We start from the raw sequence: 23980 nt of genomic DNA, 5'->3' as shown, positions 1-23980 counted from the left end.
TGGCCCCTTGTCTCTCAGTTTACTGCTGTTGCTGCCAGAAACACTTTCTCTAGGTCTCTCTATTGGCCAGTTAGGCATTTGAAGGCAGAGTTGGAGAGAGTGGGTTTTAGTTGCAGCAGGAGAGATGGAGGGCTGACATCCAGGAGAACTGTCCTGCCTTCGAGAGGTATGAGAAAGGGGAGCTGGAGGCAGGACTGGGTTTTCTTGGGGTTGAGGAGAATCCTTCCCACACCTCTGTTTAGATGGGGTGTGTGACCGTGATGCATGTACATGGGAGAACAAGGCACCTTCTAGAAATCTCTGACAAGGCCCCGACAAGGTGCTGTGTGCAGACGGGGCTCGGGAGTCTAATCCCACACTCCCTTTCCTCCTGCCCGTCCCTCTCTTTGCTGTGTGTCATTTGCACCCACGCGCTGTCCCGCAGGGTCCCGGATGGCAGAGCTGCTGGATGGCTCTCGGGCCCTCCGACCCCCCGGGCGCTGTGTCAGTGCCGCGGACGGGCGCTGCCTTGTTCTGGGAAGCAGCCCAGAGCTGTAGGGGACGGGCCAGGAGCTTCTGCCTGCCCCTCTCTCTGGCATCCGTCGTGCCCTTCACACCCTCCCGGCCCGTCAGTGGCCGGGCGCTTGTCAGAGACTTCCCTCTTGCCTTGCTTTGATTGCTTTAAAAAAATTGTTCGCAGCCAAGTGATCCTTGGTGTTTATTCTCCTCCTTCTCCAGGGTCAGTGAGAAGTGAGATCAGATTTTGATATGAAAGCTCAAAGCTTCTCAGATCTTTCCTTCTTCCTTCCTGCCTCCCTTCCCCCCTGGTCTGTATGCTGCGTGAGAACCTTCCAGAATGAGGCAGGCGCTCTTCACGTGACATAAGCATGGAAAGAAGCCCGGGGCTGGTGCCTTGGCTCCCGTCTCCTGTCCGAGCCTGTGCCCTGTGGTGTTGCAGCTTCTGTGGAGCAGGAGTCCCTTCCGGCTTGTCCCTCTGCAGCAGGGACTTCCTGCTCCTGGCCCACGCCTGCCCCCGTGTGTGAGCTTGCCCACACCTGCCCTGGAGACCCCCACGGGAGGCCTCCATGAGCCTCCTTCCCTCACGCACAGAGGGACCCATTTGGGACAGGAAGCGGAGCCCACCCTGATCCTCCACCCGTACCCGTCCCCACGCCTGCTCGTGCACAGAGCCGTTAGCCCTCCACCCACCGCACACTCCCGGGCAGTGATGCAGCCAAAATGTAAAACTGCACGGCCAGTTTGGCGACCAGGACTTCTGTGTGGTGCTTAATGGACCCGTTTTGGGTTAAGAATGGGGATCGACCCTAAGTGCAGAGATGGGTTCATGTGTGTGAACTGTGAACCAGTTCTGAGTTTCCAGACATGCTTCGAGCCCTGGAAGCCTTATTAGGATAAATGCATAAAATTCCCCGGGGGGGCCACCTTGGAGGGGACAGCGCTCCCTGGATGGCGGGTTTGGGCAGGTTGCAATGATCGTCACTCTGCACCCCTTCTTCCTGTTGGATCCTCCAGGCTCTCACCCCTGGCCCCCGCCTCCTTCTTTGTTCCTGTTTCCTCCCGGGAAGCAGAGAGGACCTGAGCGTCAGAGTCAGACTGGCAGTGGGATCTTGAGTAAGCCACAGCCTCTGAGCCTCAGTCTCTTGATCAGGAAGGTGGGCACGATGACGTCTCCCTTGACAGGAAGCAGACGGGAGAATGTGCGTTAAACGGCAGGCGCTTCCTTCACAACCTGCCCGCCCTATTCTCTGTGCTCGCTCCTTCTTCCTGGCTCCCTGAGCCCCCGGGCCCCTCTCCCACCACCCCCTCCATCCTTCCTGGGTGAGGACTGCCACAGATGGTGTCCATGCCCAGGGAGGTGTATGAGGGGGGTGAGGCGGCAGGGAGGTGAGTGGGTGTACCCGCCCCTGGTCCATCTCAGATGTCTGCCTGGGAGGTGGCGGTTGCTTCCTGGGCAATCCTCTGGTGCTCGGCTCATGCCCTGCTCTCAGGGAACTTGCTGCTGCGCCTGGCCCCGGGCTGCCTTCCGGGGGGTAGCGTGTGGAGGCCCTGGGGGCCCTGGGGGCGGTGGCCATGCGCGAGTGCCCTGAGCCTGCCCTGCCCTGTAGCCCTGCACACTGGCGGGAAGGCAGGGAGGGGGTCCCTTGGAGGCCAACGAGTTTCCGTGGCACCCACAGTGCCCACGCAGCCTGGCAGCCGGCTTCTCCCGAGCTCCTCCCTCTCCCACTGACCTTTGACATCCTGACACTTGGACACCCTGGGGTTCTGCTTAGAGCCGGATGTTTTAGAGTTCAAAGCTCATCTGGTTCTTCTCGCTCATTTTACCGCTTTGGAAACTGAGGCCCAGGGAAAGGAAGTGACTTGCCCAAGGTCAAGAAGCGAGTTGGTGGCTCAGCTGGGACTGGGATCCGGGACTCTGAGTCATCATCCCAAGCTCTGCCTCCCACCCCCCAGACTCCCTGTGCCCTCGGTCTGGCCCAGGGCTCCTCGGCTGTGGCCTTGTTGGTGTTCGGAGCGGGTCCCTGCCTGTTGTGGGGCTGGCCTGTGCGTCATAGGCTGTTGAGCAGCATCTCTACCCACTAGATGCTGGCAGCATTTCCTCTAACGTGACAACCCCAAATGTTTCCAGGCCTTGCCACATGTTCCCTGGGGGGCCCCTCGCCCTGGGGAGGACCACTAATATGGCTGTCCTCTCGGCCCCTTGTCTCTGGGACTTGACTTCTCCCTGTTGCACGGCGTGAGGCTGCCCTTCACTGGGCACGCTCTTTTCTGCTTCCTGCTTCTGTTCTACGATTGGGCTGTTTGGAAACCAAAACGCTCGGCCATTTTGTTCCTTAAGAGAAAGAGCAAAAAACCAGGTCTGGAAAGATGCTTCCGCACTTGCCAAGCAAAAGAAAGAACCTGGCAGGAAGGGGGCCGAAGGAGGGGACCCAGGGAGGCTGGCCTCCCATCCTCCGTGGAGAATCCCTCCATGTGACTGAGATGCCCTCACCTGGCCGGGCTCCCAGCTGGGGGTCTGCTGGCCTGAAGGACATCCCGGAGGGGATGGAGCGTTCGAGTGACCTGCATGTGGGAGTCTCGGCTGTAGACTCACCCCCAGTGATTCCACTTTCTTTGTGCAGTTAGACCTGGAGATATCTGAGGTGCTTACGTGATGGGGTTGCCACTGCTCTTCTGAGCATCCCCCTTATGGTGTCTGCCCCAGATCTGACAGCGAGAGGGCCTTCTTCTGGGGGTCGGGGGCCCTGGGTGGTGGCCTCTGCCCCAGCACTGACCATCTGTGACGGTGGGGGCCTCCTCCCCTCCCTCAGTCTGACGGACCGACTCGGGGTGGGTGTGTTGGGCCGATGAATTCAAGATGTTCTCTGGGGAGTGGCCTGTGCTGGCTGCCCACGGCTGGGCCTCACATGGCCAATCTGGGGTCTCAACGAATCCTGGGCATCTGAGGGGCTCCAGAAGCGCACCAGGTCCGTGTCCCTACCTCTGGATCTAGTGTTTCATGAAACTACCTTGCTTGGGGCTGTCTCAGGGGGCAGGGGACACCCAGCTGCCTCTGAAGACGGAACGATACTTTCACCCTTCAAGCTTAGCTTAATTCATCCCTTATCCGGAAAGATTTTTGCCCCAGCTATTTTCTGCAGTTTGTTTTAAGGAAAAAAAAATTATCTTTTTTTCAAGTAGAAAGTATGGTAAAACTGAGTGTATCCTTTTTCGAAGCGTATCTGCCACCCCTTGCCCCCTGCCCCCTGCCCCCTGCCCCAGGAAGTCCTTCCTATCTGTGCGAAGGCCGCTGACGTCTTGCCCACGCTTCCCTCATCGTGGTCCTTGCTGCTGCAGCCTTCTCTGCAGATGGGAGGGGCAGTGGCGTTTTCGGGCACCTGTTGGCAGTGATGTCCCCAGCGCTAGGAGGGTCTCAGGAATGGCTAACTGAACAACCTCAGAATCCGAGCTCTTTCACGAGGCTCTTCTCTTTGCTGGACTATTTGATGTAATGATTTCTGAGCAGAGAAAGGGCAGGTCAAACGATATGTCTTGAAGCTTAAGCACTGGGTGTGCCACACCCGGGCCGGTGAGCTGGGGTCGCAGAGGTGCCGTCAGGGTGCGGCCAGGTCAGGGAAGGACGAGGAGGAGGAGGACGTTGCAGTGCTGGTGGTGTGCACATGCTGCCTCCTTTCCAGCACCTTCTGTGTGCTGTGCTCTGTGCTCAGTGCTGTCCGGGTGGCATTGGTCTTTGCAATGCCTTCTGAGATAGAGATATTAATATACCCATTTTACAGAGGAAGAAACTGACACTCGGAAAAATTACGTAATTGGCCTAGGGTTGCACTGAGCTGGTAAGTGGTAGCGTCTGGATTCAAACCAGTGTCTGCTTGATCCCTACACCCATGTTCTTAGCTGCCGTATTCTTGGCAGGTGCTGCAGTAAAAGGAGAGAGAACGGCTGGGTATAACCTTAGGCTGCATTCTCAAAGGTGTGGTTTCCAGAGAGTGGGAGGTGATAGGCCTGTGGTGCTCCTCGTAGGTCAGAGAGCCCACGTGGTTGTTTGTGGGTCCCTTGCTTCAATGCTCAGTGGTGAAGGGAAGCCGAGGGAAGGGTTAGCATGGATGCCCAGGGACCCCCCGGGGGGGCTGTTAAGGGAGGGACTCAGGAGGTCCCGCACACCACGTTCGTTCTCACATGGCAGAGACTCGGTTCATCAGAGCCACCCCATGGGGACCAGATGGCCAGTTACTGGAAGAGACAGGGTGCCAGAACCCATGTGTTATGGGCATCTAAAGACGAACTGGGCTTTTGGGGAGGTAGGGAGATCCTCATAACTGAGAATAATTAAGGACAGCCAGGCCCCGTTTCTGCCGCATCTGGCTGCCGGCACGGTCAGCTGGGAAGGGATGTGCAACTCACGTTCCTGGGCCCCGCCCCTGACAGTCCGGCCTCTGGAGGTCTGGGGTGGGTCCAGGGGATCGAGGTTTTTATAAAACTCCCTGGGGTCTTCTGGTGTAGCCAGTCCCTGCTGGGAGCAGAGAACCCCAGATGGGGTTGCTGCCTCTAGGGCCGGTTGGATGATGGTGTTTTCCAGTGTGGTACGTGGGCCAGACTGGCGATTATGTAGGAAATGATTTCAGGTGTATTTATTTTCACGCGTGTTAGAGAAAAAGTATCTGGTACACACCAAATCCGTGGTATCGTGGATATTGATGCTTAGACCTAGTTGAACCTAAATTGTTTATTTTAGAAATTTGCAAAATAATAACATAGGTGGGATTCAGATGTGCAGATCAACATGAAGGTTGTATGCAAATAAAATCTAGGGTGACACTATTGGGGGGAATGGGGTAGGGAAAAGTGGTGGACTGGGTGACGTCAACCCTTTTAAGAGCTGGAGTTTGTTGGTTGGTTCTAGAAGTTTCCATGGAGGTGGGAAAGGATAATTACAGTAGTTCGTCCAAATTGTGGTCCTGCGCTGGGCAAGTTGGAAGTCCTCCTTTGGAGCTGGAGGCATGGAGCCCCTCTTCTCCGCTCCCTGTCCTTAGGGTTTCTGTGAAGTCTTTGTCACTGGGCTGGGGCCTCCCCCCTCATCAGTGAGAATGCAGTTAGGCTAGGACAGGGGCCAGCGAGCAGGGCACTGGGTACCATTTTTGTTCTTCCTCTTATTTTTCTTCTTTACTCTCAGAAGGAAGCCCCAGAGAGGGATGCTGGCAGTGGGGAGGCGCCAGGGGTGAGGTTCTGCTGGGAGGAGGGTAAAGTATGTGGCCTGTACGTGACCTGCCTCGCCCCTCCAGAGCTGCAGTGCAGACCTGGGTGGGACAGGTCTGGGCCCAGGGCAGGGACTCCTGGCGCTTTCTAGGGGACACCAGGATGATGGTGGGCACTTCTGGGCAGCTCGAGTGGTTTCTGGCTGAGCCGGCCACTCAGCCCTGGGTGGTTGGGCTGAGAGTGGAACCACTGACACTCCAAAAAGTTCTCTCTCTGCCATTCATGGTTTTCACCGATGAGAAAGAACTGAATACCGGTAGCCACTAAACTGGAGGCATCTCGGGTGGCCTGGTGGGTCAATATCTGGGCCGCACGCCCACCGGGCCTTTGCAAAGTCAGGCCTCAAAAACCGTCCAGGTTTGTGGGCCAACATCCAAAGCTTTGCACTGAGGATCTCACTTCGGGGCTCCTGTCGCCCTCTCAGAGGCCTGCCGGCTGACACCCCAGTCCCTCTGTTCAGGCCCCATGGCCCCCTCTGGGAAGCACAGGGACTTTGGTTTTTTTTTTGCCTTTTATAAGCCAAGGAAGTATCCTGGCCTCTAGACTCTGCCCCATGGAGGGGAAGGAGGGGGAGAGAGGGGAAAAAAGATTTCCACCTTATTGTTCAGCAGCTGGAAAATTGTTGTCATCTGTTCTGCCTTTCATTTGCTGAGAATGGAAAAAAAATGTGGAAAAATTTGGGGAAATAAATCCCAGTGCCCCCATCGGAACTCTGCGCTTCCCTCTCTCTCCCTCGCATCCCCGCCGCCTCGCTCCTGGGCGCTCTCTTCCCACTTGTCCTCTGGGTACACAGGGTGGGCCTGGGGCTGAGCTGAGGCTGTGCCGTGCTGGGACTGGCCGGGCGGGCGGGGGCTGTCGCTGTGCTGGGACTGAGCTGGGCTGGGACTGGGTCGAGCTGGGGCTGGGGCTGGGCTGGGCCGGCCGCTTCCCCTCGCTCCATGCGGAGGTCTTGGGAAGCCACTGTGATGTCATTCAAGAGCTGCATAGCTACAGGATGATAAGTGAAGCCCTGGGGACCCAGCTGGCTGAAATTACAGACAGAGTCTTATCCCACTGGCTTCCTACAAACCGGAGTGAGGCAGAGGGAGCCGAGAGGGGGAGAGAGCGAGCAGGAGAGAGGGAGGGAGGGAGGGAGGGGTGTGTGTGTATATGGGCGGGCAGGCGGCTCTCGCTCCTCCCACCCCTGACAGTCCGAGGGAGCCCGAGCAGGACACAGACAGTGCTGGGAGCTGCAGCCATGGAGGAATTGTTTGAAACTTGAGGCACGAGGAGCAGACATTGAATCAGTGGTTCTTTCCCCTCCCCGCACTCCCTCTCCGTCCAGAGGGTAAGTGTGTGCTGGGCAGCTGTTTCTCCTGCGTGTGTCCTTGTGTGGCTCTCTGCTGGACCTGGGGAGAGGGTTGGGGGGCTCCTGTGCCGGGGGGCTGCATCTGCCGTGGTGGACCCAGACCCGGGAAGGGCGTGTGGCTGTGCGGGGCTGTGGCTGGCTGCACTGCCTTTGGAAGTGGATGTGGCGGACCTGGGCCCTGGCTGCCTCCCTCCTGGACTTGCCGCCCTGGGACCTGTAAGAGCCGCCGCCTCAGTGGCTGAGCTGGTGGTGGACAGAGTGTCTGAGCCGGCCTCACTCTTTTGGGGTGATGGTTCCTGATGGATGAGAATGGGGGAGGGGGCAGAGGGAATGTCGTGAAGACATGGATAGCCCCCGACACACTCCCAGTGGGATGTCTATTCAAGACAGCCCCCCATTCTGTGGTCTGAACCTGGTGGCACCCCCAGTGCTGACCATTCCCCTGCCGGCCTCCTGCGGGCTCCCCTTCATGGCCTTCTCCCAACTTCGTCAGCGCTCTTGGCGGCTTGACTGTCCCCCTGGCCAGGGATCTCGGCATGTCCAGGCGGGTACCCCGGCCTGGCAGAGAAGGACTTGGCCTGTTGTGGGCTTGCAAGCTATTTTTACCGTCCCGAATGTGCCTGTGAGGTCTGTGCCCGGATAGGCCGAGGGCGGGGGTGGGAGTGCCAGGCTCTGGGTTGAGTGCCTGGTGTGGGAGCTGGAGGCCAGGCTGGAGTCAGGAGGCTGGCCCTGCAAGTCTGCGGCTGCCCCACAGGCATGGACTGTTGTGTGACCTGGGCAGGTCACTCACCCTCCGGGCCCTGGTCCCTTGGGTCTGAAATAAAGGTCACCATCAGATTCTCTGCCCCCATTCCTTCTCTCTGGAGGAATTCAGGCAAGATAGTATCTGTGGAAAGGGCAGCGGCTCCTTCCTGAGGAGGGCGTGGGGACACATCCGTGGGCATCACTTGACTGAAGCCTGTTTGTTAAATCGTGGCATTCCTGGTCTGCAGCCGTAGTTGGAGGGCCCCATCCCCAGGCTCTTTGGCCATCTTCACCTTGAAGCGCCGTTTGGGGGAAGAACGGGCCACTTGGAGTTGGGAAGAGGAAGCCATTTGCACCTCTGTGCTGGGTGACCTCGGGGGTCCCCTGAGCCTGCTGAGCTTGGCTGTCCTCCTGTAAAATGATGGGTGGGTAGGGGATTAAGTGGTCCCCTCAGCCGCTTCAGCTCTAACAACCCCATGGCTTTTAAGCAGCTCTCTCGGCTCTGCCGACTTCCTGGACCCTCTCAGAGCTCAGTCCTGCTGCCTCTGAGGGCCCCGAGCCAGGGCATAGGAGCGCAGGATGCTGGGAGGGGCCTCTGTGGCCACTGCGACGGGTGTGCTGAGTCTCTCCAAGGCCCACAGGCCGACATTCAGACCAGGTTCCATGTGGACATTGGGCCTGTGCCTCGCTCTTTCTTTCTTGGTCTTGGTGGAATGGCGCAGGTGGCTGGGGGTGGGGCGCTTGGCACCCGCCCTCCCCGGGTCCATGGGGACAGGTGCGTGGGTGACCCTGGTGAGGTCACTTGTACAGAGGACAGAGTGTCTGTGAAAAGACTGACAGCAGCCCTGGGAAGGACCTTGTTCTCTTCTGTCTACTCTCTGAAATGTGGTGGGTCCCCTGAGTGCTATTAAACAGGAAGAAAGACAGGTGTCTCTTTGCCACACCTGGACTCACCTGCCCCTGGCCCGAGGCCCCGTGCCTGTCAGTGTGGCATCAGCGGACATCTCCCACTGTGAACAGCAGACGTCTCCCATTGGGCGCCTAAGTCCCTTGGGCTATACCTGTCACTTGCCCTCTTTGCCATCTCAAAGGCTGTCTCCTCTGTGTGGGTCCCCTTCAGAGACTCGGGGACTTCTTTTCAATGCCTAATTCTGCTGATCTTCCAAGCCTCTGAGGAAGTCCCTTACCCTAGAGAAATTCCAGAACTCTCTGCAAGCTGTGATGCACAGAGGGCTGCCTCATCCTCGGCTGGCTGTGAGGTGGGAGGATGGCGTGGGTGGAGGCTGGGGCTGTCGCAGACTGGGCCACAGGAGGTGCCTGCCACCGTTGCTAGGTGTCTCATGGGGACCCCAGGTCATGCTTGAACCATGGGGCTGAGGTCCTCCATGGCCCCTCCATCCTCATCCTTGCCTCGCGCTCACCACCCCTGGGAAGGTTAAGACCCAGTGGTGGCTCTGGGCTGAGCCCCTTCGCACGCTCCTCCAGCTGGAAGGGTTTCTCTTCTGGGTGTTCTCCCATTTTCTTGATGGAGACTGGCCTTCCTCGGAGAAGTCCCGGGTGACAGAGGGGGTTCCCCAGGAGCAGCAGCCGAACTCTTAGATGTGTGCGTCCATAGATGGACTTTGGGGTGACCATCAGCTCCTTGATATTATGTGCAAAGTGTATGTTTGTGCGTTTTTTTAGGAAATGAGTCTAGGCTTTCATCAGATGCCCCAAGGGGTCTTTGGCCTAAGAAAGGTCGTGTCTGCTGGGTGGGATGTGGCTGGGAGTCTTGTGGGGGCACCACGGGGTGGGCTGTGCCTCAACTGGTTTCCAGGGACCTCCACTGTGCCCAGCTGAGCTCCCGACCATGTAGAGATCCCCTCTCTTGTGATGTTTTCTCTGCAGAGCCTCTTTCTTCTCTTCCCTTTGGGAGAAGTTTGGGTCCACCTTGAACCCTTGAGTTTTCACTGCTCTGGGTGTCAGGGGAAGAAGACTGTTTCCGTGGCTGAGAACACTATGGAGCTTTCTGGGCTCTTGGCTATGGTGCAGCAAGCGTTTCCGGAATGCCGGGCGCCGTGCTCTGTGGGGCTATGCTGTGTAGCTATGCGGGTCAGACCCCAGGAGGCACGGTTCACGTGGGCCGTGTTGTGAAAGCTGCTGTCTGGGAGCCAGGCACCCAGAGAGAGAGAGACAGAGGCCGTTCCTCGAGGAGCACTCAGCTTAGTGGGGAAGACAGACGTGGCATCAGTGACGACTGTCCAGTGGGCAATGGGTGTCACAGAAGGTGTCCACGCAGGGCAGCAGGACCTGGGAGGAGGTTTCTCTGAGTCTGGAGGACTGTCAGAAAGGGGCGTGTCCAGGGAGACTTCCCAGGGAGGTTCAAACTGAGCCTGAGGGAGGAGGAGGAGGTCGGCCAGGGAGGTTGGGAGTTGCCGGGGCAGGTAAGGAAGGGCCTTTCAGGAGAAGGAACAGAATATGCAAGGCACAGTGTAGGAAGGAGCATATAAGTAGTAAGAGTGGAGTAGGGGGTTGGGAGTGTTGAGGACAGTGACGATGAGGCTTCCGAAGGCAGGCAGGGGCCCGAGGATAAAAGGCCCAGCGTGTCCAGCAGGCGTTTGGGCTTCACTCTGTGGGCGATGGGAGCTGTTGCCCTGGAGAGAGGAGAATGCAGAGTGGTGGGTGTGCCAGGTTCAGCTCATGGTACTTAGCTCCTGAATCCTGTCACTCAGCAAGCCTGCAAGGAAGCATTAGAGCTTCCCCGAAAGGCTCGGAGGCCAGGGCCTACGTCGTCCTTAAGTGGTTGACGCGAGCTGAGTTGGCCATTAAGACGGGGACCATCCTTCTCAGTGATGGATATGTTTGGTGCAGGGGTGGATCGGGAGGGGACGCTTCCCCTCTGTCTCCTCTCTAGAACCACATCCCTGTGGCCTCCCTGGTGCCCAACCCCACCCTCTGGCTCCTGCTCCATAGCCCCAGCCCTAGCTCCAACCCTTGCCTCCCCACGTGGCTGGGGGATAGTCCGTGGCTCAAGGGTTAACACGTCCAGAAACTTGCTCTCCTGGCTGCCTCTTGGCTAAGCCTCAGTTCTTGTCGAAGCCCACCTACCTCCCAGACACACATGACCTTTGATGCCCCATTCCCGAGTTTAAGGAGCTGAGATTCCGGCTGTCGGGGTCCCGCTCTGCCCCCACACTGCCGTATGCGGGCGGACACGGTGCCTCTTCCTATTGGCTGTGCATTGATCCTCTTCCATGTTGGTTGATCATCACTGCCCCGGGTAATGTATTTTAATGAATTGTTACTCCGCTGGACGTGGACCCAAAGGACTTTTTAGCGTGAAGGGCCCCATCCTGAAAACCTTAATAAATCATTCACTGTTCAGAACAGGCCCGCCGTTGGACGGAGCGGGTCTCTCAAGGAGTCACTTTCTTGCAGTCAACCAGGCTGGCACCTGTCGTTCTTCGTGATTGGGCCGCCTGTCCTGATACCTAAATAAGTGAGATCTCCGCAGTTGACATTAGTTGGAGAAGCGGGGGCCCTTAATCTTAGAAAATGCCGACCCCCTGGGTCAGGGCTTCTCCAGGAGTTATCCACCTGTGTGTGTTGGCCAGAATCCCTGGAGAGCTGCTTAAAATGCCGGTGCTTGGCCCCACCCCAGACCTATGTGTGAGAGTTCTTGAGGGGAGGGCCCCCGAGTCTGCCTTTGTAACCATCCCCAGAGGAGGTTCTTAGGAACATCAGATCAGAAAACAACGGCCCTAAGCCCACATCACCGCAGCGTCCCATGTTTCTGTCTCTCGTTCTTTTTTAAGAGGATGGGATGGGCACGGCTTTCCTTTCCTGCGTCCTGGCCTGTGCTGGACTTCATGCACCACTCACACCTCTGTGGCTTCCTGGAGGGAGCCCCAGGGAGTAGGTCCATGTCCAAGTCAGCTGGGGATTTTCCTCAGAGCTTTCCAAAAGCATGACTCGCACATCTGGATTACGGCCGCCGTGGAATAAGGGCCCCTTGGTGCAACCGAGCTCAGTGTCAAGGGTGGAGTCCAGGGCTTGGAGCCGCGGCTGGAAAGAGCGGGGAGACAGATGCAGACAAAGCAAGTGGGACCTTGAAGAGACTGTGGGCTTCTCAGTTTTCCTAGGGAATTAGGCAGAGAGACGGGCCACGAGACAGGATGTCCAGGCTGGCCTGGGCTTGGGGCCTGGGGGCTTGTCACCCTGGGCTGCCTGTAACTTATGGTGTCCCTGCAGTTTATCCTTCTACTCTGTTGTCACCAGGCCAGCACCCACCCAATCAGGCCCCAGTGAGGCAGGTTCCTCCCTCTGTCCCTTGCCCCTCTCCCACTGGGCGTCCAACTCCTTCTCATCTGAGGTGGTTTATCTGAACTGGCCGTGCCAAAGAAGCTGCTGGGACTTCGAGATGGATCTGGTGGCTCTCAGCGTAAGATGAAAGCCCTCTGCCCTCACCCTCCACGCCCCTCTCCTCCTCCTTGCTCTGCTGGCGTCTCTCTTGTGCCCTTCCTGCCTTAATAGATTGAAACCGACACTGTGTTCCGGCTTCTTGTGGTCCTGGTAATAGCTCCTAATGTGGCTGTGGCGGATGGGGAGAGGGGAATGACGCGTGAGCGTGTGTGCCGGTGTGGGGGTGGGGGCGCTTCCCTTCATCTCCCATGGGAGGAGCAGAGGTGCGTTCCCCTCAGGTCAGGCCGGTACTCTGGGGTTTCAGCAGAGCCCTCACCGGGGCTGGACAGACCTGGGATGGGCCTGAGTGTCCCGTTTCTCCCGTTGTCGTGGAGAGGAAGATGGCCACCGAGGATGCAGAACAGCCTGGAGGCTGCAGCCAGCACTGGGTGCTCAGGAGCCACTGGCTCCTTCTTTGAGCAGTAGACATTTCCATTTATATTTAGCAAACAGGATTTGGTTAAACAATTTACACTTCTTTGATTTTCTTACTAAGCCTTAGTGGCCGGGCAGTTATTGCTCCCGATGTTGTGGCTACAAACAGTTGGCCATGTGGGGGTAAATTACATGACAGAATCCGTTTAATATTGACATTGTCAAAATCAATGAAGCATGGGGCGCGGCCAGAAGGGCCAAGGTATCAGGTGGCGGTAATCAGTGTGAATTCTCCCTCCGTTCCTTGGGGGATGCTTTCTTAGCTCCCTTGCCAAAAGCTCTTCTTTTAAAACCCTAGTGAGGGGCTGGCCCCGTGGCTGAATGATAAGTTCGTGCGCTCTGCTGCAGGCGGCCCAGTGTTTCGTTGGTTTGTAATCCTGGGCGCGGACATGGCACTGCTCATCAAACCACGCTGAGGCAGTGTCCCACACGCCACAACGAAGAATATACAACTATGTACTGGGGGGCTTTGGGGAGAAAAAGGAAAAAGGTAAAACCTTAAAAAAAAAAAAAAAAAAAAAGGAACCTAGTGAGATGCTGGAGTGGGTCTACTTTTTCCTGGAAGGAAAGAACACTCAGATTGGCACTAGTTTGCACCCAGTGTTCTCGTTGCCTTCTGTCTGGTGTAAATGGGGAGGCCACTGGACACCATCCTTTGCTTTGCTGTTCCCCTGCTTCCAGACCATGTGGGCATGGACGTGAGAGATTGGGGAGTCTGGGGATGGAGGAGGTCCCTGGCCCAGGAGGGACGCTCCGGCATCCCACGCCATGGGCTGCGGAGTGCACCCAGGGCCACAGAAAGGGCCTGCTTTCTCCAGGACCAGTGGCTCTCCAGGCACAGTGAGAAGGCAGGACAGCTCTTCAGACTTCACCAGCTGGTCTGAGGGGCCCATCCTCGCAGGAACCACCCCCAGAAATCTTAGTGGATGAGCGCTCCTGTCTTCAGCACAGTTGTGTGTCGCTTAATGACAGGGGTGTGTTCTGAGAAATCTGGTGAGTTCGCCATTGTGCAAACATGACAGAGTGCACTTGCACCCACCTAGATGGCACAGCCTACTGCACACCCAGGTTCTGTGCTGCCGATCTTATGGGACCACTGTTGTATATGTGGTCCGAAATAGCGTTGACTGAAACGTCGTTATGCAACACATGACTGTTCTTTTTCCCTCTGGAAACAGCCTGCTGAGCTCTCTTCTTTTCTGTGTAGCAAGGAGCCCGGTTCTTTGGAGGCACATGGCAGCCTCTCTCTTCCGACAGCGTGACCCTCTAGGGACCGTGACAGGCCAGCAGGGAGAGGCAGGCATGTCTGCCACTGCATCTCAGCAGCCTTTAGGGGTCTTGGCACAAGGGGCAGGCTGTTTGAGATCCAGACCCATCTCAGCCAAGACCTCTTTCCAGTTCAGACCAGCCTCATCCCTGTGAGCCCCCCCGGGCTGCGGCCACAGTGGCCCATTGTCACTTGAGGCCTGCTGCTGGCTGAGGTCCCAAACTCCAGGGGAAACAGGGGGCAGAGACATGGTTCTGGAGCGTTCAGTGAACGGGCAGAGCTTCTGCCCCCAGGGGGTGTGTGGCCGATGCGCTTTGTTGAGCATCTCTGTGCTGGCTCTCGGGTGACGTCCTCTGGTTGGCCTGTGGTCTGTGTGTGTGTGTTGATCAGGATGTTCCTGTTTTGTGGTTGTCTGATCACTTGTTCTTGGCCATGGGCTTCTGTGTGAGTGTTTATTTTTAGAGGTTGCCACTTCTGGCCCGAGGGCTGATCCTCGGACACGGTAGGAGCTTGTATTTTCTGAAATGTCTGTGGCTTTAACTTTATTTTGGGGTATTGCTGCCTATTTTGTGTTTATTCAACTTAATGTGTGTGTTTGTGTGTGCGTGATATGAGAGAGTGTAGAATAGTAAAAGTTGTATGGTCTTTGAAATTCCGCTTTAGTTCTGATTTTAAATTAATTTTGATTTTAATTTAGTTTTGTTTTAAATTTGTTCCGATTTTAAATGCCAGCTTTACCAGGTACTGTGTCTACAAAGAGATGGTTCCACCTCTCAGACCTCTGTTCGTCCGTCTGTAAAACAGGCGTGGCAGGCTGCCCACGGGATGGGAGGTCACGTATGTGTGAAGTGCCTGGCAAGCGTTTGGCACGTGGCAGGCGTTCCCCGGCATGTGGGGGGTTGTGATGGGTGTTTGTATGTTCGTATCCACACCCATACTTCTGCTGGGGCGCTTCCTTGGTGTGCCCCGTGCGTGCGTGTGTCTGGGTATCCGATTTGGGTGATTTCTGGTTGGCGTGTGTGTCTCTGGCTGTCTTTGTGTCTGGCTTTCTGTGTGTGAGTGTGTGTGTGCGACCGTTGGTGTCTGGGCTGGAATTGATGCTGTGTTGGAGGGGGTGCTCTCTCTTCTCGCCAACCAGGGGCCCACCTTGGAGTGAGCGGAGATGCGAGTGTGCGTGTGTGCATGTGCGCGTGTGTGTGTCGGGGCTGGAAGCTGGGCTGCTGACTGTACTGGGTGTGAAATCACTGAGTTCCTCTGGGCGGGGGAGATTCTCCGTTCCTGAGTCAGCCCTTTGGCCCTGAGCCACCGAGCGCTCACTTTTTCCTTTCAGAGAAAGTATTGCTCACGGGGTCCCAAGAGCTGTCTGCAGACAGAATGACACCGGGGACACCGCTCTCTCATGAAAACCTCTAGTTCTGCGTTCTCGTCCCTAAGATGCTTCCCCCGGTCCCTGAACCCCCTTCCCAGAGCCCCATGGGCCCCAGCATTCAGAGGGACAGTGCATCCCCTCCACACAGGGCCTGCTGGCTTTATTGAGCCCCATCTTGGCCCAGCACTTCCCGGTCCTTGGGGCGCTGGTGAAATGACAGAGCCAGGCTGTGGACTGGGGCGTCTTGCTCCCAGGACCCCCCCCGCCCAATCTCAGGCTCCACTGCCCGGCCCTGAGCTGGGTCTTGGAGAGGGCTCTGCCCAGAAGCCTAGGAGAGGGTCCTCTCGTCCTTTTACCTTTCCCTGACCTTGGGGTGCTGAAAGGAGGTTTTAGGATCTAGGGAATGGAAGCCCTTGGCTCCCTTCCTCAGAGAGTAGAAGACGTCAAATGTCTGTGCCTCGCACTGACGTCTGTACTCTGTTGTCTGCCCTCTGCTCTCTCTTGCAGAGGTGGTGGGACACACCCAGGGGCCGCTGGACGGGAGTCTATATGCCAAGGTGAAGAAGAAGGACTCGCTGCACGGCAGCACCGGGGCCGTCAACGCCACGCGGCCGGCCCTGTCGGCCACCCCCAACCACGTGGAGCACACCCTGTCCGTGAGCAGTGACTCGGGCAACTCCACAGCCTCCACCAAGACAGACAAGACCGATGAGCCTGGCCCCGGCCCCTCCGGTGCCCCTGCTGCCCTGAGTCCCGAGGAGAAGCGTGAGCTGGACCGCCTGCTCAGCGGCTTCGGCTTGGAGCGGGAGAAGCAAGGCGCCATGTACCACGCCCAGCATCTCCGGTCCCGCCCGGCGGGGCGCCCTGCTGCACCCTCTTCTGGCCGCCACGTCGTCCCAGCCCAGGTTCACGTCAACGGCGGGGCCTTGGCATCTGAGCGGGAGACAGACATCCTGGACGATGAGCTGCCCAACCAGGATGGGCACAGCGTGGGCAGCATGGGCACACTGTCCTCCCTGGACGGGGTCACCAACACCAGTGAGGGGGGCTACCCAGAGGCTATGTCCTCACTCACCAACGGCCTGGACAAGCCCTACCCTGTGGAACCTATGGTCAATGGTGGGGGCTACCCCTATGAGTCTGCCAGCCGGGCAGTGCCAGCCCACGCTGGCCACACGGCCCCCATGCGGCCCTCCTACTCCACACAGGAGGGTTTAGCTGGCTACCAGCGAGAGGGGCCCCACCCAGCCTGGTCTCAGCCAATGACCACCTCTCCCTATGGCCATGACCCCAGCGGTATGTTCCGCTCTCAGTCCTTTCCAGAAGCTGAGCCCCAGCTGCCCCCAGCTCCAGCCCGAGGGGGAAGCAGCCGGGAGGCTGTGCAGAGGGGCCTGAGTTCCTGGCAGCAGCAGCAGCAGCAGCAGCAGCAGCAGCCGCCGCTGCAGCAGCCTCGCCCACCTCCTCGCCAGCAGGAAAGGGCCCACTTGGAGAGTCTCGGGCTCAGCAGGCCCAGCCCCCAGCCATTGGCAGAGACCCCCACGCCTGGCCTCCCGGAGTTCCCGAGGGCGGCCTCCCAGCAGGAAATTGAGCAGTCCATCGAAACCCTCGACATGCTGATGCTGGATCTGGAGCCAGCCGCGGCTGCCGCCCCCCTGCACAAATCCCAGAGCGTCCCGGGGGCCTGGCCGGGGGCTTCCCCGCTCTCCTCCCAGCCCTTCTCTGGCTCCTCCTGCCAGTCTCATCCACTGACGCAGTCCAGATCTGGCTACATCCCCAGTGGGCATTCCTTGGGAACCCCTGAGCCAGCCCCACGGGCCTCTCTAGAGTCCGTCCCTCCTGGCAGACCCTACTCACCTTATGATTATCAGCCGTGTCCAGCTGGGCCCAACCAGAGTTTCCGTCCAAAGAGCCCAGCCTCCTCGTCTTCCTCGTCTGCCTTCCTTCCAACTGCCCAGGGTCCTCCAGGGCCTCAGCAGCCCCCGGCCTCGCTCCCTGGCCTCACCGCTCAGCCTCAGCTCCCACCGAAGGAGGCGGCTTCAGACCCATCCAGAACTCCGGAGGAGGAGCCACTGAACCTGGAGGGGCTGGTGGCCCACCGGGTAGCAGGTAAGCAGGGACCATCGGTGCAGGGTGCCTCCTTTTTCCCTCTGCTCCTTCCCTCTTTGGTCTTGGCTGGTTTTGGTGGGAGCAGGTGCAGGCCCAGCCATCATGCCTTGTAGGCGCTGCTTTGGCGTGGGGAAAAGGCTGTCAGGAGCCATCCCTTCCTGCATTCGTTGTCTGTTAGGCTCCAAGCCAGGCATTGAGATTCAAAGATCAGTGTCTTTCAGTTCCTGCCCTCAAGGACCTTACAGTCTAGTGAGGGGACAGATACACAGACAGATAATTCTAACACTGTGCAGTGTGTGAGACAACAGAGCTGGGGACCGAAGCCCTGGAGCCTGGGGGAAAGCAAGGCTTATCACCTAAGGCAGTCAGGGAAAGCTTCCTGGAAGTGGTGACTTCCCAGCCTTCTAGGCAGAGAGGAGAGGCCGTGTGCAACTGCCTGCAGAGCTCTCTGTGCTCAGACTTCACGTCCTTGGGGAAGGCTGCAGGGAGGCACCTGTAGACTCGAATTCCCTCTTGGGCCCTCCCAGAGGCATGACAAAAAGCCTGAGAGGGTGTCCCGAAGCCCGTGGGCTCTATCTGAGTGTTCGGCCCTGGCGAGTCCTTTCCAGATATTTCTGTGTTTCAGGGGAGGCCAGGTTCCCCTTTTTGCTCAGCTGTCCTGCTAGTCCATGCTTTAGGACCAGCTCTGCACGGGAAGCAGGCCCAGGGAAAGGCAGCTGCATTTCCTGTCAGAGAACGGACTGGTCTTTCTGGAGAGAGGAGAGAGTGGGGCAGCCAGAGCTGCTGACTGAGGCAAGAAATGGCAGCGTGTCCGGGGCCATGTTGGGAGGGACAGGAAGAGCTCCCCTCCCTCCCACTGGCCGCAGCCTGTGACCCTTCCTCGGGGGCAGCCGCACTGGCGGGAAATCCTATGGGCTGGTTTAGTTGTGGAGGTGGGCCCGGGCAGGGGTGGACCAGAGACTGACAGGGTGGTGGGAGCTCAGGGAGGCGAGGAGGAGGCGCCCGGCAGCTGCCCCTGCCCTCCACCCCTTCTCCTGAGTGTGGGGGAAGCTGAGTCTCCCTGCCAGCTGCAGGGAGGGAGGGAGACGCCCTCCCTGGGGATGGATGGTGGGCTTGGGGAAGCAGCTGGGGGCAGGCCAGCTGGCTATTGGGCCGGCCCAGGACCTGGGTGTGGGGCGTGGACGCCCTGCTCCCCTACTTCAGAGCAGAGCATAGTCCCCAGTTCAACTAGTGGTGACTTGAAGTTGGCCGTAATGGAAGTATTTACACCGTGGAAATGGGCGCCAGGGCTTCAGCTCCCCTGAGAGCTGGTCAGCAGCATGTCAGTGCTTTCACCTGCGAGTCTTAGCGCAGATGGAGTAACTGTAAGCCCAGGAGTGAGAGGAACGCTTTGTGGGGTGGTCCAGATGGGGCTCCCGTGTTCTGCTTTCTCCCGCGTCTGGGCCCCTGACATAAGAATCCCCCAGCTTCTTTGTCACTAGAGATGCTCTTCTTCCTGGTTTGGTTGAAGGGAGAGGAATGGGGCCCTCTCAGGATTTACAGAGTTGGGGTAGCAGCCTGAGGAATAGTGACATTCTAGCCTGACGATGGGCAGAATCCAGCAGGCCTTTCTCTGGGGGAGCAGGAGGAATTTCCTCCCCCTGCTAGATAGAACCCTTCGGTATAGCTCTCCTGCAGCTTGCTTGAGAGGAAGCCATACTGCGTGGCCTGGGAACCATCTCCATCTGGTAGTGGATCTCTTCTCAGCCTTTTTTCTCCTACTAGCTTCTGAGATCTTGATTGTCAACTTCCATAACCTATAGCCGCTCAGTCTTTGGCTGCCAAGAAGTCATAAGAAGGGGGCAGTATTGTTAGTACAATGTCTCCGTTCCCCATCCCTGCTCCCCTCTCCCCCACCAGCTGTGAGTGACTGTCAGGAGAAGGGATGAGATGTGTAGAGGAGACAGTTATATTTGGTTCCCAGAGCTATAAAGGGGCCTCCCTGGCCCATGCTGTGTCGTGAACAGCATTTCTTCCATCAGCAGGTCCTGCTTGCACAACTTCTTAGGAGCCCTTCAGGGTGTCTGCGATGCTTGTGTCGATAAAGGTGCATGGGCAGGATCGGTGTGCAGCAGAGTCTGGGAGGCAGGGAGCACACATTTCCTGTACCTCCTCTTTCTGCTTGTTCTGCAGTCTTCTGCAAGAAGCTGGAACATAAGCTTCAACATGAGTAACCTAGGAAGCGCAGGTCTGAGAGAGAACCTATTCATGGCCATGGACTTGATCTGGCCTCTCTGGGCTTTTCTCCCTCAGGTCTGCCTTTTCCTTCTTGGCTCTCCTCCATCTCAGAACTCTGTTCCTGCTTCATTCCACCTTGATCCCACCACTCCTTATGTTTTATTTCAGCTTAGATGTCAGAGAGTTTAGGGGTAGTTTTCCTAACTTGATTAAGGCTAGGTACCAGAAACTTGTAGGAGATCATACCTTCTTGTGAAACCTTAGAAGAATTCCTGTTATAGCCAGGGACAAAATAAGAATGCCTCTTATCGCCGCCATCATTTAACGTTGTCTGGGATGTCCCAGCCAGTGCAATAAGACAAGAAAAAGAAATGGGAGTCGGTGTTGGTGAGTCCAATTGAGTTATCTTATGATCCTTATTCTGTGACCAGCCTGGTCTCAGATGTCTCTAGAGGTAGAGATTTCAATGCATGTTGGAAATAGATGTGAATCTTGTCCTTGAGGAGTCTAGAGTTTGGTGAGGAAAAAAGAGAGCAAGATCTTTAAAATGAGGTCATTTGTCATGAGAGGTATGGAAATAAGTTTCTGTGGGAGTGAGGAAGAAGGAGAGATCATCGTCAGCAGAGAATGGAGAGGCTCTGTGCTGAGGGTGGGTTTTAAACAGAGCCTTGGACGATGGGGAGGATTTTGAAAGTAGGTGGGGTCGTTGGAGAGAGAGGGTTCATAATGAAGACAGGAAGGCGTAGGACATGTTTGAAGAATGAAGCAGGTTGAGAGCCCACAGACTGTGTGAGAGAGAGTTAGGAGGGTAGCCTGGGGCCTGCCTCGGGTTGGTCTTCAATACCGGACTAAGGAGCTTGAGCCTTTCCTAGTGGCGATGTAGGAAGCAGTGTGCTGTACTCAGGAGAATCCACCGTGATCAGCACGATTGTTTAGGAAGATGTATCTGGTGGGTCTAGGCAGGAAGGGTGCAAGAAGGGAGAGACTTTGAGCTGGGAGCTTATTAGTTAGCCGAGGTGATGGGGACTGGGTCGGGGTGCTGCCCGTGGAAATGAAAAGGAGGAGATGGATGCCGAGGACGCTGTGGAAGTAGAAACGCTGCATTTACAAGTTGATGGAATGTGGTGGCTGAAGGAGAGGGTGGCATCGGAGACGATTCTGAGGCTCCATGAAAAGAAACAGGATGCCGGTTCCATGAACAAACCAGGAGTCAGGAGGAGGAGCAGGTTTGGTGTCAGGTGGAGACCTCCGCGTTGGAGATGCTGACTTTGAGGTGACGGGGCAGCCTCCAGGCAGAGATGTGTGGGAGGCAGTTGACCATCTGGAATTGGAGCGTGACAGAGTGGAAAGAGTTCTGGATTTTAGAGTCATCCTCACAAAAGTTGAAGGTTAAAACTTTGGGCGTGGATGAGGTGTACATGCCAGAGGGCACGGAGAGAAAAGAACGTGGGGTGAGATGGACAGGAAGTGGATGGAGGCCATAAGGGGACTGAGAACCAGTGTTCAGGGTGGTGAGAGACCCGTATGGTGGGCCATCACAGAAGGCCGGATGATAAAGGGCTCCCAGCAGGAGGGGTGGGGGTTGCAATGTCACTATGAGAGATCGTGAGGAGGAGGGTTGAGAAAAATTCATTGGGCTTGCCAATTAGGTGGCCCCAGTGATTTTCAAAGGCATATTTTCGCAGAGTGGTGGTGACAGAAGCCAGACTGTGAGGGAGGGAGGAGTGACCGGAGAGGGAGCACAGACAACATGTCAACTACTCTTTTGAGTGGTTTTGTGATAAAAGGGGAGAGGATGGTAGTTAAAGAGGTCAGCAAGCTATTGAGAACTTCTTTTTGTAAATATAGGAACCATGAGAATGTTTTTAGAGAAGAGAGAGCGTGCTTGAATATGGAGGGAAGAGGGAGAAAAAAATATAACAGGAAGAAAGAAATTGATAGAATAAGGTTTTCTAAGGAGGTGAGAGGGGATGGGGCTCCGCGGGTGGGTAATTGAGGCCCCACCAGGAGGTAAGAGGCTTCGTGAAATGAGGATAAAGATGGAGACAGATATAAGGGGATAGCAGTGTCAAGCTTCAGGAGCTTGACTCGAAAACCCAGTGTTTACATTCTATTATGGAAACAGGGGATGAGATGAAGGCCCATGCAATCATTCATTCAACATGAGCTCCCAACCTGTGCTACATGCTGGTCTAGGTTCTGGAGGTAAGCAAACGAGGTGAAAAATCCTGGCCTTCATGGTGGAGATGGAGAATGAACAAATAAGTGACTACATATATAGTGTATCAGATGGGTGATAAGTGCCTTGGAGATAAAATAACGCAGTGAAGTGCCAGTGAGGGGTTGAAGGTGGGTGAGTGGCCAGGGAAAAAGCTTCGCTGGGCGGTGAGGGAACGTGCCAGATGGAACAGCAAGTGCAAAGGCCCTGAGGTGGAGTGTAGTGGGACACGAAGTCAGAGAGGTGATGAGAATGGGGGCCAGCTTGCAGTGGGCCTGGTGATCATAGGAACTTTGGCTTTTACTCTTCGTGGTGTGAGAAGCCTTAGGAAGGATATGGGCAGAAGAGTGACGTCATCTGACTTGTTCTAAAAGGATTAGTGTGACCAGAGTGGAACGGGGGAGACCAGTTAGGGGGCTGCTGCTATTGACCAGGCTGGTATCTGTGGAGATGGTGAGAAGTGCTCAGATTATGGACCTATTTTGGAGGTGGAGCCATCAAGATTTACAGATAGACCAGACATGGGATGTGAGAGAAAGAAAAGGCAGGGTTTTTGGCCGGAGTGACTAAAGGAGGGAGGTGCTCTTCACTCTGGTGGGAAGAGCCGGCTTGGAGGGGAGATCAGAAGTGTGGTCTTGGCCACATTAGATTTGAGATGTCCACGAAACATCCATGATGATTGGATATGTGAGTCAGGAGTTCAAGGGGGCAAGGTCGGGGCTTAGAAGTGTGGGCGTTGTCCGTGCCTGGGTGTCATGGAGAGCGCGACCTTGCATGACGGCCCCGGGCGCTGAGCACAGACGGAGAAAGGCCCCAGGATGGAATCCTGCAGCCTCGCACATTCAGGGGTTGGAGACCTGAGGGGGCATCAGCAGAGGAGCTGGTGCTAGGGAGGGTGACCCTGGGGCTCAGACGGAGGCCAGGAAGAGGCAGGTGACCATCAGCGGAGAGGGCGCGGGTGAGGCGTGGAGCTCCAGGATTGAAACCTCCTGGTCCCAGGCCCGCACCTTCTTCCATGCCAGGGTTAGAAAGAGAGACGAGGTGTCCGGCCAGACAGCGGGAGGCCCACCTGCCCTGAGGAGCAGAGTGGGGTGCTCCCTCCCTTCCTGTCTGACACCCTCCCTACCTCCCTCCCGAGTGTGGACAGATCCAGACTCAGAACACCGATTAATCTTGATTTTCTCTTTGTGTTTGTTTCGTTTTGTCTTGTGGAATGCCTCGTCCCTTGCGTTCTCTGTGTGTCCCTGTCCATCTGTCCCATGTGCCGTGGGCGTGGTGCCTTCCTTGCCTGGTGTTCTCCCCTCCACCCTGCCTCCCCATCCTGCTTGCCTCGCCCCTGCCGGCTCCCCTGGGCGGGGTGGGCAGCGTACAACGCTAAACTGGAGGGCATCGGGCGCAGTGGCAGCTTCTGGCACCCTCCTCCCCACCGGCTCCGATCTGCCTCCCTCTCTGGTTGGTGCCCCCCACCACCCTGACCCCGCCGCCCTTATCACTCTCTGGCCCTCACCTTAGCTCTCAGTTTCTCTCTTCCCTCTCTCCTTCATGTGCGTTCCTTGCAAACACCTGCCCGCTTCCTTCCCCTCTCATTTTTCCATTTCCTCCTCGCTTCTCTTCTTCTTCCTCTTCTGTTCTCTTCTCTCCATCTCTTCCTTATCCTCTTCTGCCCCACACCTTTTCTCACTGCCCCACTCTCTCTCCCTGCCCCGCCTCCCTCCTCCCTCTCTGCACATCCTCTCTCCTTCCGTTCTGCATGAGCGAGTGCTCCCACTTCCGCATGGACACGGGCCTGATGCTTCCGGCTTTGGCCTTACCTGCTGGGAACAGGGTCTTAGGTGACTAGACTAACTTTCAGCCATCCTGTGGACACGCAGACCTTTGCCATGAGGGTTCTCAGTGAGGGTGGGACAGCCCAGCTCTCCGGCCACCCTGGCCAGACCCCCCAGGCTGCCGGGCCAGGGCCTCAGCAGGAGCCGGGCTGTGCTTTGCGTGGGCCACCAGGCACAAGACAGAGGGCTTCCCCAGCAGTTGCTGCTCCCCTTCTTGAGTCCGGCCCTCCCTGGGGACAGAGCATCCCCCTGACCTCAT

The 23980-nt window shown here is 57.0% G+C and overlaps 1 protein-coding gene across 46 annotated transcripts in view; it reads left to right on the top strand.

Annotated features, from left to right (window-relative positions):
* Positions 1 to 23980, top strand: part of TNS1 (tensin 1) — a 206656-nt gene that overhangs the window by 145292 nt on the left and 37384 nt on the right. For 23 of the 46 annotated variants that reach the window (XR_011540158.1, XM_070619869.1, XM_070619851.1 and 20 more), the window contains 2 exons: positions 15862 to 17460; positions 23261 to 23347. Coding sequence is in view for 45 of the 46 variants with exons in the window: in XM_070619869.1 (XP_070475970.1) it covers positions 15862 to 17460; positions 23261 to 23347 (1686 nt within the window). In the remaining variant the exon portion in view is untranslated. The remainder of the gene's footprint in view (positions 1 to 15861; positions 17461 to 23260; positions 23348 to 23980) is intronic. The other 23 variants (XM_070619854.1, XM_070619856.1, XM_070619855.1 and 20 more) reach the window with 1 other exon arrangement.

Source organism: Equus przewalskii, chromosome 5, assembly GCF_037783145.1.
Source record: "Equus przewalskii isolate Varuska chromosome 5, EquPr2, whole genome shotgun sequence".
NCBI lineage: Eukaryota > Metazoa > Chordata > Mammalia > Perissodactyla > Equidae > Equus > Equus przewalskii.
Note: the sequence above shows the minus strand (reverse complement) of the source record. Positions and strands in the feature narration are given on the sequence as shown.